The following is a 15,299-nucleotide window of genomic DNA, read 5'->3' as shown; positions in this document are numbered from 1 at the left end:
TGTTTTGCTTTTTTTTACTATATCTGAATAATATTAGGTCGCTGAAAATTCAGATGACTAGTATTGTAATTGATTGTTTTTTAGATTAATGAAACTTTCCTGAAATTTTATTTATAATAACGAAAACCATGAAGTGGGGAAGCTGTCACTATTTCAAACATATAATTTAAAAACCCATTTTTATTTTCCCATTTGTTGAAAAACATGAACACACAAATATGAAAACATAGTTTATTTTCTCATTCAGACTTTTGCAGTTTATTTTTACAAAATAGCAAACAAAAATTCAGTTCTTTATATTAATACAGAATGTGTACTACATTTCGAAATATATATGTCTATAGCGTTTACTTTATAAACACAGCAAATTCAGCATCACTAAAACGGCAACCACACGTTCCACATGAGCAGGATTTTATCAGGAGATAAACGTTGCTTTAAGCTTAATTAGATCAGTAGTCTTTGATGCTTCCTGCCAATCAGTATTTACAAAAGCGAGTCTAAAAAACTACCACCACCTACAAAAGTGCGGGGCTGCAGGACACAGTTTTGCTGTCATGCCTAATGAAGACTTCACATCACAGAAAGCCAGAGGGAACGAATCGCTTCAGCGCGACTGCCGCAGGTGAGGCTACTTGCTCGTGATTTTAAGCTGCTCGCTAGGAGAATCCAAAAGGGAGGCTTTTGAGTCTCCAGTGGCTGGAATCTGTAGGTCCAACGATCCCTTAATCCAGGTTAGAGTTCTGTCTCCTAAGTACTTAGCTGTGGTAGAGGGAGGTTGCATAGGGGCTTTCTTCATCTCTGGGAAAAAAGAAATACAGCGGAAATCAGTATTTAAAACAGTATTCAAAAGACTAAAACTTGAGACCAGCAGTTGGCGTAATGGCTATGTCACTGGACTCCATGGAGTCAACCGTGGTTTCAGTCCTGGACTCGGTGGCTTAAACTCACGCCGGGCACGTGTGCGTGCGTGCCCAAGATCCCTAGAGGAGAATGGAGAAGGGGTTGCGGCGTGACCATCCCCCCTGGGGGGTGAGTTCTCGCTTTCTGTCCTTGTCTCTGGCTTTCTGGCATGCGCATGCACCCTATAGCAAAAACCTCTCCCCCCCAAAAAAGATTTGAGATACCTACAACAAAGGGCACACATATAACACGATGAATAAAATACAAATTAAAAATCAGTATTAAGGGGCAGGCAAGTGGCATAGTGGTTGAGGTGCTGCACTCCCATATGGCTGACCACAGTTCGAGTCCTAGACAAGGCAGCTTGAAACTCATGCTGGGTGCATGTGCATGTGTGCCCAAAATCTGAGAGGAGAATGGAAGAAAAGGAACGGCAGTGTGGCCATCCTCCTGAGGGGTGATTTCTCATTTTCTTTCTCTCTCTCTGTCTTTCTAGTGAGTACATGTGCCCTATAGCAAAAATCCCTTTAAAAAAATTCTGTATTAAGGAAAGGAGAAGGAAACCAATATATTAAACATAAGAAATACAATAGTAAGGGACCAGCAAGGGGCATGGTGGTTAAGGCATTGGACACTCCCACATGGCCAACCATGGTTCAAGCCCCAGACCTGGTGGCTTGCTTTATCACTTTCCCCTTCTCTTTCTCTGGTAAAATTTAAATAATGAATGAATAAATAAAATTAAATAATTCTTAAAAAAAAAAATAAAAGAAATATTCCAGTGGTTAAACCTGGGCATCCATTTTAGTTGTAAGCATCCCAGTAGCCAGGGCAAAAGGGAAATACTGTAGGTTTGCCTTCTTGAAATCATAAAGGAAGAAAGAAACCAATTCAATAGGATAGAAATAAGTTTGTCCGAGCACCAAATTAAACACAAAGAAAAACACTCACATGAGATCTTCTATAGGAAACACCCAGGAACAAATAATGGACAATGTCTTTGATAATTTTTTAAAAGAATTGTTTTATTTAACTTTATTATTTAATTTGACCAGGGAGAGACGGACAGAGAGAGAGAGAGGGAAAGTGAGAAAGCAAGCTGCCACATCCAGGATTTGAACTGTAGTTGATCACGTGAGAGTCCAGTGCCTTTAACTACCACACCACCTGCCGGCCCAGTAAATTTTTTTTTTTTTTTTAGGGAGGTTTTTGCTATAGGGGCGCTGCACTAGCCAGAAAGACAGAGACAGACAGAGACAGAAAGCGAAAAATCACCCCCCCAGGGGGGATGGCCACACTGCAATCCCTTCTCCATTCTCCTCTCGGGATCTTGGGCACGCACACACACGCACCCAGTGTGAGTCAGCCACCGGATCCAGGACTTGAACCACGGTTGACTACATGGGAGTCCAGAGACATAGCCATTACGCTAACTGCTGGTCCCAGGCCCAGTAAATTGTTACAAGGATCAGTATTTGAGGGCACTGCTTTCCTTGAAGGTGTCAAGGGCACTGCTTTCCTTGAAGGTGTCAATGAGATGCTTCTACTTAGCAGCTATCTAGACTTGCTAGCTGGACAGTGATGCTATTAAGGTAAACCACCAAGCTTTCTGTAATAAATAACAGAGACAAAAAGCACTGTGACAGTTAAGGCCTATGTGCAGCATGCAATAGCTCTGTTAATATTTCATATAGGGGCCAGCAGGTGGCATGATAGAAGGGTTGCTGACTCCCACATGGTGGACCACAGTTCAAGTCCCACACCTGGCGGTTTGCTTTCTCACTTTCCCTCTCTCTGTTTCTCTAGTTAAATTAAAATAAATAATCCTTTTAAAAAAGAGTTCATATATTACAAATGCCTTTCTAAAATTCTAAAAATTAAAATAAGGCTGGTACCATTGCCTAGTGGTTAAGGCAGCCAGATCCCACATGGCTGGCCACAGTTCAAGACCAGGATCCTATGGCTTGAGAAACATGCTGGGATGTATATATATACACTCCCAAAGTCCTCAAAGGAGGGGGAAATGGAGGAGACGGAATTGCAGTGTGACCTTGCCACTTACGGGGTGCTTTTGCCTCCCCTCTTTCACTGTCTCTCTCTGGAGAGCTCACACACCCTCTAACAATAACAAAACTAAAAAAACCTAAAACTTTCTCGTTTTCTAAAAACTAAGATAAATGTTTTAAAGCAAAAAGAAGAAAAGAAAGATTTGGCAAAGCAAGGTCATCTTGAGAGGACTTTATCCAGCCTCTGACAGTTACATCGGGGTGTTTTTACCTGCTTTCTTCTTTTAGTTTCTTGGCTGCCTGAGTTGATAACTTAATTTGCAGGTCGAGTCTCTGTAGGAAATCTCTGGCTGACACTTCTTCAAGCTTCACGGGCTTAATGTCAGATTCTTGCGGACTGGGAGGAGAGAGTTTTTCCTCAGCCAGTACAGGCTCCTCTTCCTGAGAAAAACTGCTATCAACAGTTTCATTTTCTGGAGACTCAATGGAGTTCAGCCCATTAAACAACAAAGGCTTCTCTGATATAACAGGGATGCTCAAAGTTTTCTTCAGAAATATACAGTCATTGGTAAACAGTTTATTGGCCCTTTTAATCTGCTCCATCTGAAATAGAAAATAGAAAACAGAGAGTTACATAGAACTAAGCCCAGAAGGATGATTTATTATATAACATGTAACTAAAAATATTCATAGGCAAAATGTGTCCAAAGCTGGGAATCTGAGATACCTCTCCAGACGCTTCTAGTTATTTCCAGAGATTTGGGAAAATTCTATTTTCCAGTTTTAAAAAAGAAAAGATTCAGGGCTGGCAGGTGGCATGGTGGTTAAGGTGCTAGATACCCACATGGCTAACCACGATTTGAGTCCCTATGGACCTGGTGGCTTGCTTTCTCACTTTCTCACTCTCTCTCTCTCCCTTTCTCTCTTCAAATTAAAAAGTAATAATAACAAACAAAATTAAATATATAAATTTTAAAAAAAAAAAAGATTCATTTTTGCCCCACCATATAATTTCTCCTATGAGGCAGCTTTAACATCATCAGCCTTAAATCTTTGAGGCTAAAAAAATGTAGAAATTTTAAAACTTATTTAATAAATTCCATTCTTGTTTTAACATTTTTACCATCTAACTAAAACAAAAAAATTTACCAGGGCAAGCAGATGGCATAGCAGTTACATCACTGGAGTCCCACATGGCCAACCACAGTTCACGTCCCAGACCCGGGGACTTGAAAATCACACAGGGTGCATATGCATGTGTGCCCAAGATTCTAGAAGGAGAATGGAGAAGGGATTGCCACGTGGCCATTGTAAGGAATGGGCCGACCACACGAGAAAATAGATATGTTGAGGGGACCAGCAGGTGTTGTGGTGGTTAAGGCACTGGACATTCCCAAACGGCCAACCATGGTTTGAATCCTGGACTTGGCGGCTTACTTTCTCACTTTCCACTTCTCTGTCTCTGTGATTCTCTCTGGTCACAGTCGACCACAGTTCGAGTCCCAGACCCAGTGGCTTAAAACTCACGCTGGGCACGTGTGCTTGCATGCCCAAGATCCCAAGAGGAGAATGGAGGAGAAGGGATTACGGAATGGCCATCCCCCTGGGGAGTGATTTCTTGCTTTCTGTCTCTCTGCCACTCTCTGTCTGGTGAGCACACATGCCCTATAGCAAAAACCTCTCCAAAAAAAAAAGAAAAAAAGAAAAGATATGTAGAGCCTTTATTGGGAATGTTCCTGGGCGAGGTTTGCCAGTCCCACAGAGAAAGAGAGAGGGGGCCAGAGAAGTCGCACCCCAGGGCGAGGTTTAGCGATTTCGTAAGAGACTAGGGAGGGGGAGTGTCTTAGAGGTAGAAAGAGGCCATGTATGGTAAAGGCTTAGGGCGAAAGCGACTAGTGTGTCACATAAGGTCTGGTGTCATGTGTAGAGTAGAGCCCCATGTGCAGAGTAGAGCCCCGTGTGCAGAGTAGAGCCCGTGTACATAGATAGTAGAGCCCCGTGTGCTATATCCGGGTTAGATGTGAGTGCAGTGCAGGTCTGATAACAGACTAGGTCCCAGTAGCATCAGCTGACTGTGGCTTGGTGTCCAACCTCCACATCCAAGCTGCCCAGGCCTCCTGCCTAACATCTATCCTCCCAGGGGACTGATTTCTCACTTTCCTTCTCACTGTCTCTGTCTCACACTCTCTTCTATAAGTACACATGCCCTGAGGCAAAAACCTCTTTAAAAAATTTACAATTGCTATTGTTTTACCTATAGAGTGACTTCCAATGTCTTTAGATAGAGACCTAAGTACAACCAGAGTTTGGAATAATGGTTTGGCTGGTGTAGGCTGGGGCTCAGTCATTAAGAAAGGCCTCCTGGAGACAGTGGTGGTTTGTTTTGGTTTGGTTTGTTTTTTTAGGAGAGATTTTTTTGCTATAGGGCGCGTGTGCTCGCCAGACAGAGAGAGACATAGAGACAGAAAGAGAGAAATCACCCCCCAGGGGGGATGGCCACACCGCAATCCCTTCTCCTCCATTCTCCTCTCGGGATCTTGGGCACGCACGCACACGCGCCCGGCGTGAGGTTTAAGCCACCGGGTCTGGGACGTGAACCATGGTCGACGACATGGGAGTCCAGCAACATAGCCATTACGCCAACTGCTGGTCCCAGAGATGGTGGTGGTTTTGATTTCAATAATTCTTCTTTTTTTTTTTTCATGCTTTTGTCATAGGGTGCATGCACTCGCCAAAGAGACAGAGAGAGGGAAAGTGAGAAGTCATCCTCCAGGAGGACGCCACAATCCTTTCTCCTCCATTCTGCTTCTGGGATTTGGGCATGCATGTACTCACTCCTGGGGTGATTTTCAAGCTGTCAGGTCCAGAACTCAAACAGTGGCCAGCCAAGTGAAAGTCTAGCAGCTTAACCACCATGCCCCCTGCTGGCCCCTTGATTTTGATTCTTCTGACTTCAGATGGGCCTTGAAGAACGGGCAGATGTGGGAGAAATAAGGAAAAGGTGGTAGTGGGAGGCACAGTACTACAGTGTCTTGTTCTTTCTACCCTGCAGAGTGGGTATTTGAAGATCCACCTTACAAGTAAAAGAAACCAAGCTCACAGAGACGATGTGCCATGGAATTAGCATGCAAGTAGCAGATGAAAAAGACAGAACTTGGGAACCAGCAGTTAGCGTAATGGCTATGTCGCTGGACTCCCACGTAGTTGACCGCGGTTCGTGTCCCGGACCCGGTGGCTTAAAACTCATGCCGGGCGCGTGTGCGTGCGTGCCCAAGATCCCGAGAGGAGAATGGAGGAGAAGGGACTGCAGCGTGGCCATCCCCCCTGGGGGGTGATTTCTCGCTTTCTGTCTCTATGTCTCTCTCTGTCTGTCTGGCGAGCGTACGCGCCCTACAGTGAAAATCTCTCCAAAAAAAAAAAAAAGACAGAACTTAACGCACATGGGTTTTTATAACCTCAAATTCATTTATAGTCTATGGGTGCCTCCCCCAAATCACAGAAATCTGGGGATGGAGGTCAAAGGGGAAATATAATTTACATAGTATCTCATTTAAGTTGCATAACAGTTCTGCAATCAAGATACTATCACCTCCTTTTCTTTTTTTAAGGTTACAAAGGAGGAAACAAGACTCAAGAGACCACAATGCTGGTTAGTACCGACAGAATCAAACAGCGGGTTCTGAGCTTGCAAGGAGAAACACCTACTCCTGTGTCCCTCACACTGTGCTACAACATGTGTCCAAACTTCTCCACTGTGCTAGCCAGGGCACATGCACCGTGCTAGGCTCTTGCATGCACTGGAGCTTCTAATTTTCACCACAACTCTTTGTCGTAGGATACAGAACCAAGACAATTCAGTCCAACAGCTAAACACAGGCTCTGGAGTTTGACAAACCTGGTTCAAATCCCAACTCTACCAACACAAACTGTCTGAACTGGAATTTGTTACTTATTTCACAGGGCCTTCTTCCTCATGTATAAAATGGGTAGCATCTATTCTTTACAGGGTTGTTTCAAGGATTTAATAAGCATTTATATATAGTCATATAGAGGGGGAAGACAGGATATAACAGGGGAATACAAAAGTTCATGTAAAAATGGAATCAAAGTATGAGTTTATTTAGGGGCAAAAATTAGAAAACTATGCATGGGGTTTTTTCCCCATAAAATACACATTTTCCATGAACTTTCTGTTTCGTTTTGTTTTTTTCCTTGCCAGAGGGGATGTGCACTTCCCTGAGAGAGAGAGCGTGCAACAGAGAGAGAGCAAGCACCCCCTCTTTGGGACATGGTCACATCACAATCCTTTCTCCATTTCTCCATCCTATCAGGAGTTCGGGCACATGCGCACACACATACACACACATGTCCAGTGTATTTTTCAAGCCACCGGGATGAGGATTTGAACTACAAGGTCGGCCAGGTGGGGTCTGGCTCCTTTAACCAGTAGGCCATGGGACTGACATTTCCATGAACTTTTGGAAGATTCCTTGTATATAAAAATATTCTATAAGTTTTATACTCATACAGAAAGAAAGAAGAGAGAGCGGCTTGCAGGGTGCCTGGCAATGGATGGTACTTACCGCTCTCTGCTCTCATGATGAAATCAAGACACAGCAGATAGCTGACTTGACCAAGCACATGAAGCTCTGTAACAGTCTGAACTGGGACTCCTCCTGACTCTAAAATCCACACAATGTCTGGATTAAAGTGCATGACTAATGGGACCAAACTACGGGAGCCTGCAGTGCCAAAGTGATTCTGAGCGGGAAAATGCTACTTCAAAGAGTTTGCAAAGACAACAGTCGAGGCAGTGGACCCTGCTCCTCCTGCATCCTCACTATAAGCTGAATCCATGCCAATCACACATTGAAAGTTACCTCTTTTCTTTCGAAAGATATTACATTAAAGAGATAACAGAGTAGTCTTTTTTGTTCTAGTTTCTAGTTTAAAAAGAAAAGGCAAGGGAAGAGGGAAATGAAGGTGAACAGTAGCATTTTAGAGACAATATTCAAATCCGAAAATCCCAAGTATCTCTGGTCTCCATGAGGCTTAGATTAAAAGAGTTAAATAACTTGTACCCTACTGCTTTCCACATGCCCTCTGCTCAGTGATTCCTAATATCCAGTTAATGCTGAAGATAGAACCTGTGACCTCTCTTTTTTTTTGAGAGAGAAATTTTGGCTATAGGGCACGTGCACTTGCTGGAGAGACAGAGAGAGAGACAGAAAGCAAGAAGTCACTCCCCAGGGGCATGGTCATGCCACAATTCCTTCTCCTCCATTCTCCTCTCGGGATCTCACACACACATGTGTGCACGTGCCCAGTGTGAATTTTAAGGCCCCAAGTCTGGGACTCGAACCACAGTCAACTATATGGGAGTCCAGCAACATAACCATTTCAACATTTGCTGGTCTTCTTGTGACTTTTGAAAATGATGGAGAACTACCTTCTGTTTCTTAGGATTGGATGATGGGGAGACAAAATGCTTTAATTTCCAAAGTCTCTCCTAATCAGGATTGAATAGCATAATTCAATGAAATATGAAGAAAGAGGTTAAAGAATAAGTAAAGTAAAAGCTAACAGGATGGGGCCAGCAGGTATCATGATGGCTAAGGCACTGGACTCCCACATGACTGACCACAGTTCGAGTCTTGAATGTGGTGGCTTAAAAATCAGGTTGGGCACACATACGTGCTTACCCAAAATCCTGAGAGAATGGAGAAGAGATTGCAGTGTGACCATTCCCTCTCACTTTCTCACTTTCCCTCTCATGGTCTCTCTCTGTCTCTCTCCTCCGAGTACACATGCCCAATGGCAAAAACTTTAAGACAAAACAAAACAAAACAAAAATCTAACAGGATGGCCACAAGGTCAATCTCGGTAAAATCAGATAGAACAAGTGCCATCAAAAATATTAAAAATGTATTTAAATGCTTACCCCATAAATACATTTTGTAAAGGTGAATTTATTTTGGAGAGAATTCAAACCAAACTTCCCCCAAAAGGTATCTCAACAGCAGCTACAAGAACTCTCCCCGGGGAAGTCTGCCAGCCTACCTAGCATGAAGGCAATGTTCAACACTGCTTTTGTTCCCCTCCACATTCCTTAGAAGAGACAAGCCCCTCTAAAAACCTTCAGGATATGTAATAACTAACATTGACGCAGCACTGCGTGGCTTATAGAACGTCCTTCTTTTTTAATTTGTAGAATGTGTGCGCACTCACAGGGCAGAGGTGGTGAGAGAGAGAGAGAGGAGACAAAGGATCCTCTATGGGGCATGGTCACGATGCAATCCCTTCTCCACTCTCTCGCCCTCTTCTTTTGGGATTTCAGACATCCACATGTATGTACCAGGAATGTTTTACAAGGTATTGGTCTGAGACTCGAACTGCACTGCCAGCCATGTGAGATCCAGTTGCCTTAGACTAGACCACCAGCTGGCCCTAGAGAATATTGTGTATTATGTGTGTGTGTAGGCATATTTTCCCCACAACTTTCATTTGATTTATTTTTAAAGATTTTTATTAAACTTTATTTATTATTATTTTAATATTTCCAGAGAGAGAGAGAGGGAGGGAAAGTGAAAAGGTAAGCCTCCAGGTCCAGGACTCCAACCACGGTTGGCCATGTTGGGGTCCAACACCCTTAACCACCACACCACCTGCCAGCCCCCTCATTTGATTTGTTATTTTAAAGGAAAGAAAGCAGACTTAAAAATCAAGTGACTGTTCCAAAATATAGTCGCACATTCTAGGTGTTGGTGGCAATCAGACCCTCCATCACATGTGCTCATGGAAAAAAAACTCTCAAAGAAAAAAAATTGAATTGTAGTTGATGGTTGCACAACTCCATAAATTTACGAATGGTCACTGAATTGAACACTTAAGTGAATTTCATGGTGGATGATTATGCCTGAGCAAAGCTATTTTTTTTTTTTTGGAGAGGTTTTTGCTATAGGGCGCATGCACTCGCCAGACAGACAGAGAGAGACAGAGAGACAGAAAGTGAGAAATCACTGCCCAGGGGGATGGCCACGCCGCAATCCCTTCTCCTCCATTCTCCTCTTGGGATCCTGGGCACGCACGCACACACACCCGGCGTGAGTTTTAAGCCACCGGGTCTGGAACGCGAACCACGGTCGACTACGTGGGAGTCCAGCGAAATAGCCATTACACGAACTGCTGGTCCCAACAAAGCTATTTTTCAAAAAAGAATGCAGGAGGGACTAGCAGTTGGCATAATGGTTATATTGCTGAACTCCCATATAGTTGACCACGGTTCAAGTCCCAGACCTGGTGGCTTAAATTCACACCAGGTGCATGTGCATCTCAAAAAAAAAAAAAAAAAAAACACACAGAAGAAGAACAGAGGAGACTCTGTTAAAACCTCAATCTACTGGGGCTGGGGCCGGCAGATGGTGTGGTGGTTAAAGGCGCTGGATTCCCACATGGGTGACTACGGTTTGAGTCCTGAACCTGGTGGCTTGCTTTCTCACTTTCTCTCTCTCTTTCTCTGGTCAAATTAAAAATTAAAAAAGAAAAAATGTATAAATAAATAAAGTTAAATAAAATAATTCTTTAAAAAAAAAAAACAATCTACTAAAGTGGACTTCACCGTACCTCTCGCTGTAGGTGGCACCATCCACAGTTCTCTTTCCTTTGACCAGCAAGTGTAAACAATCCCCCCCGGGCAGCAGGGGCTAGAGTTGGGAACATGTCAGATTCACATGCACTTGAGCTGCTAAGTCACAATGCTTTTTCTCCCTAAGATGAAGCGCTTTTACCTTGTCTCTGCAAGGTAATGGAAGGGAAATGTTAAGCATTTAAAGGTTAGCTTGGCTTAGCAGCTCACTGGAAACAGGAGAGCCGATCCTGGGAAGACTACTGGACAGGAAGTGATAAGAGTACTGGGGGTAAGTGGCCTCTAGAGAGGGACAAGGACAGTCACCTGGGGAGCAAAAGGGCAAAGACAAAGTCTATGCAAAAAACAGGTCTACCTCATTGCCTCCTTCTACTTTCAGTTTCTCTGCTGGTCTCTGGAGGTTCCTCCAGGGTTTCCAAACAAAAGGTTCACAGCTGCAGCCTAAAGCTGGTCAGTTTCCTCCAGAGCTTTTCAGTCCAGTTGGGAGGAGCCGGGATCATGGAAAAAGCAGTAACTAAATCTAGAATACAGCGTGAGAGCCGGGCCTCAGTGTCTCAGTGGAGATAAACATAGCCAGGGAAATTCCAGACCCAGCAAGTTTGTATCTGAGGTCGAACTGTATTTATTTAATAGTTTCTCAACCCAGCCCAGATAGTTTCGGTTTCCCAGGCCGCTTCCTCAAACGCCTCTTAGTCTGGTAGAGATGCCCAAACCTAACCGCATGCATAATTGAGGGTAAAGACCCACCTGGAGGAGGGAGGAGACAGACATTAAGCACCAGCACTGCAGCAGTCTTGCAGGGGGAGAGCTGACCAGCTTCCCATCAGTCCCTGCAGCTCCTGCCCTGAGCAGGCTGCACCTACTTTCTCGCCCTACCTTGGCCTCAAGGCCTGCTTGACTCCAGGGCCTGCTGTTTTGTACCGCCAGGCTTGGCTGTGGGTGAAGTCCACTCCTGGGGGGGACTCGCCATGTGCCAGGCGCTAGGCCAGGCACGGATGACACAATGATAAATCAGCCCAGCTCCCAGGCTTCTCGAGTAGTTACTGGCTAGTGGAAAGCAAGCTGGCAAACTCACCATAAATCAAAGGAGAACATGTATTGTCTTGGAGCCCAGCAACCAGCACGGAGCATCAAACAAACCAGGCTCAATAAAAGTAGGTGAAGAAATAACGAACGCCAGTTATTAACGGCACTTAGTGACTAAAAAGGAGATGCTGGGAAAGGGTCATAAAGGTGTTTTCTAAGTCACAGGGAGACCTCGGGTCCATCAGGCACCTGGCCTGGCCAGGTACTTGAACTTCTGTATTCTTCTTTCCTACAAAGCAGCTTCCTGGACCCCTGGCCCATCTCTGGGGCAAGGACACTCACATTAGACAAAATAATAAGCAGAACATCCAGAGCACACTGGCCACTTCCTTCCTTCTCTACTGCTTCGGTCCAAGCTACAGTCCTTTTTCACCTGTTCTCCAGAAGCCTCCTTCTGTATTAGCCCATCTTGGTGCTGCCCCCTGTAGCCTATTTGCAAAACAGCAGCCAGAGTGATTCTTTTTAAAATTAACAATGATTTATTAAATTAAATTAAATTGATTAATTACTTAATTTATTATTATTAAATTTGAGCAGAGAAAGAGGGAAAGTGAAAAGCAAGCCTTCAGGTTCAGGACTTGAACTGCAGTAGACGATAGGAGTCCACCACCTTAACCACCACATCACCTGCCAGCCCTGAGTGATTCTTTTCATGCATGTCACATCATGCCACTCCTCTGTTTAAACCCCTCCAGTACATCCCAACACAAAGAAAAAGTCCTCACAGTTAGCTTTCAGGCCCCCCACGATCTGATCCAACTGTCCACAACTGCAGTCTAAGCACCAACCATGCTATTCATGGAAGGTGTCTGTCACGCTCCAGCCTCAGGGTCTTTGCACTTCTTGCTGCTCTGCCTGCCTGGAATGTTCTTCACCAGGTATCGGCATGGCTCCCTCACGTGCACTTGCAGGAGTGAGAGGGAAGTAAAAAATCACCTCTCCGGGGGATAACCACACTGCAATTCCTTCTCCTCCATTCTCCCCCTGGGATTTCGGGCAAGCATACACATGCACCTGCTGTGATTTTCAAGCTGCCAGGTCCAGGACTCAAACCACAGTCAGTCATGTGGGAGTCCAGCACTTTAACCACCTGCTGGCCTCCTAGAGCTTAACATCTTAAAAAATCAGAAGTCTTTATAAAAGTAGGACCAGCCTAGTTAGTACTGTCTGTGGCATCCTGAACTATAGCACTGGAAGCCACATGGCTGACTGCAGGTATGGATTCCCTGGTCAGCCTGAAATTGTACTGGACATGCATACAGATGCCCGAGACTATGAGGAACTGGAGGTCGGAGAACAGGGATAGCAGCATGATGGGAGACCCTGCTGAGGGTTCTCTTTCTTTCTCTCCACCTCTCACATGGGTGTGTCTATGTGGTCATTAAAAAAATAGTTTAAAAACGTCTTCATAACAGTGATGAATATTCTGATTGGGGAAAGAGTAATAAGGTTACAGATAACAGGATCTATATTACACAGAACAGGGACTAGAAAGCATTGGATCAAAAGTGGAGAGCAGCAGTGAGCCAGTGTTTAGGCACTACAAGCAACGAGATGAAACCACCGAGGGCTGGGGGTGGGACAGAGTGGCATGGGAAGAGACCATGAGCAATAACTCTCCTCCGGTATCGCAGATTCCTAGGGGTAGACACCCTCGCTTAGTGGGTAAAGTGCATAGCAACCAGAGAGAAAAGACCTTCCTTCTTTAGTAACCAGGGTGCTGAGAGAGCTCTTGATAAGACTGAGATAAAAATAAGAATGGAGACCCAGCTGCCTGGTGCAGCTTGCAGGGCAATGCTTTGTGATGCATGAAGCTACGTGGAAGACCTGGGTTCAGATTCCGAGTGCACGGGAAACACACCAGGTGCATGCATGCGCCTGATCCTGGCTGGAAGGCTGGGAGGAACAGGGAATTGTAGTATGATAAGACTCTGCTGAGGATGCCTGTGCCTGTGTGTCTGTGTGTGTATCTCTCTCATGAAAGAAAAAAATCATTTTTAAAAAAAGGGTGGCTATCAAGAAGTACTATCTAGAGAATGGCACACACGCGTTACCACTGTATTAATTCAAGCTGCCCTCAGTGAATCATCATGACTGGAAAATAGCCTTACCTCTCATCCATCTTCTCATCTGCAAAGAGATTAATCATACCTGTCTCCTAGGCTTATTGTGAAAGACAGGACCAAGACGAAGCCGTGCAAAGGCAGCGCCTGGCCTGCGGTGTGCATTCAGCAGAGGGTAGCTACTGATATTTGCCAGCTCTGCTTTCCTCTGGCTCTGACCCAAACAGGATCCATGAATGCACAGGGAGAAGTGCAGACTCATGCTCACATTCGGGGAACTCCTTTGAGGGTAGAGGAGCTCCCCTTGGGATGACTGCATTAGTACATGGCTGCACAGCAAGGCCCCTGCTCGCAGCTGCTTCAAGGGTAGAAGAATCTGACAGGTAAACACAGACCCGCTAATATGCATGCAAAACAGATTACTCAGTCTCTGTCACTGGGTGAATAGCCAGAAAGATTTTCACTTTCAGAGACAGATGGGGGTGCAGGTAGTGTGGTAGTTAGGGCACTGGACTCCCACATGCCTGACCACAGTTCGAGTCCCAGACCCGCTGGCTTGAAACTCATGCTGGGCACATGCGTGTGCGTACCCAGAATCCTGAGAGGAGAATGGAGGAGAGGGGATTGCGGCATGGCTGCATACAGGGGATGGAGGGGTGTTAAAAAAAAGAGAGAGAGAGAGACAGATACAGGGGCCAGCAAGTGGTGAAGTGGTGTGGTGGTTAAGGCGCTGGACTACCAAATGGCCAACCATGGTTTAGGTACTGGACCTGGGGGCTTGCTTTCTCACTTTCTCTCTTTCTCTCTCTCTCTGGTGAGAACATGTGCCCTACAGAAATGTTCACAAATAATAATAAAGAATATTTTTAAAGACAGATACATATATATAAGCTCTTTCTTCCCATTACTGCTGAAGATGCTTGAGGAAAGAACATTGAACAGTGCTCAAACATAAAAGGCCATTACATAGCTCAGAGTTGATTATAGGTAATTTTAATAAAAAATGTGTTCCCTGGGGTTTCCCTGCTCTTCCCAGAGGTGTAATGCAATATCCCCAAGATGCACACACTATAAATCTGTAATGAACACAGCCCTCCAGCTCACCTAGCCCAGAGTCCTTGGGTGCTGCTTAGTGACAGGTGTCACATTTCACTTCTAAATAAAGCAGTATAATCGATAGATTCAGAAGCACCGAGGGGCCGGTGCCACTCCGGACTCACTGCAGTGGCTGCGTACAGAACCCAGATCACTCGGCTCGGCCGGAGTGAATACGTAGTGGTGTAACGGGGGCTGCACGCCGGGTGACCGTGGCTCCCGGCAGTGCCCAAACCCTGGTCCTCTTAGGCTTTCTCACGCGACAGAGCTGGTCTGCGTCTGGGCAGGGTTCGGGGAACTTGAGGCAGCCACCTGGGGAGGGCGCCCTGGCCCGCCCCTCCGGCTGCAGGACCGGCTTTGGCGACCAACGCTGTCGCCCGCAGCGCGCGGAGCGAGGGGCCGAGGCGCCAGGGGACCGGCCGCCGGGGCCTGACCCTGGGCCACCCGGTCCTCCGCCCGGGGCCCCCGCCCTGCTCACCGAGACTCCGTACTTGAGCGCGA

The 15,299-nt window shown here is 45.5% G+C and overlaps 1 protein-coding gene across 3 annotated transcripts in view; it reads right to left on the bottom strand.

The window, feature by feature from the left end:
• Positions 1-241: 241 nt before the first annotated feature.
• LYSMD2 (LysM domain containing 2) overlaps positions 242-15,299 on the bottom strand; it is a 52,696-nt gene continuing 37,638 nt past the window's right edge. For 2 of the 3 annotated variants that reach the window (XM_006168747.3, XM_006168745.3), the window contains exons 2-3: positions 3,181-3,512; positions 242-801 (exon numbers count right to left, since the gene is read on the bottom strand). In XM_006168747.3, coding sequence (XP_006168809.1) covers positions 759-801; positions 3,181-3,512 — 375 coding nt within the window. In that variant the 3' untranslated portion in view covers positions 242-758. Of the gene's footprint in view, positions 802-3,180; positions 3,513-15,276; positions 15,294-15,299 lie in introns of those variants that run through there. The other variant, XM_006168748.3, reaches the window with a different exon arrangement.

The sequence above is a fragment of the Tupaia chinensis genome, unplaced genomic scaffold, assembly GCF_000334495.1.
Source record: "Tupaia chinensis unplaced genomic scaffold, TupChi_1.0 Scaffold146140_1, whole genome shotgun sequence".
Lineage (NCBI taxonomy): Eukaryota > Metazoa > Chordata > Mammalia > Scandentia > Tupaiidae > Tupaia > Tupaia belangeri.
This window is presented reverse-complemented; position numbering and strand designations above follow the sequence as displayed.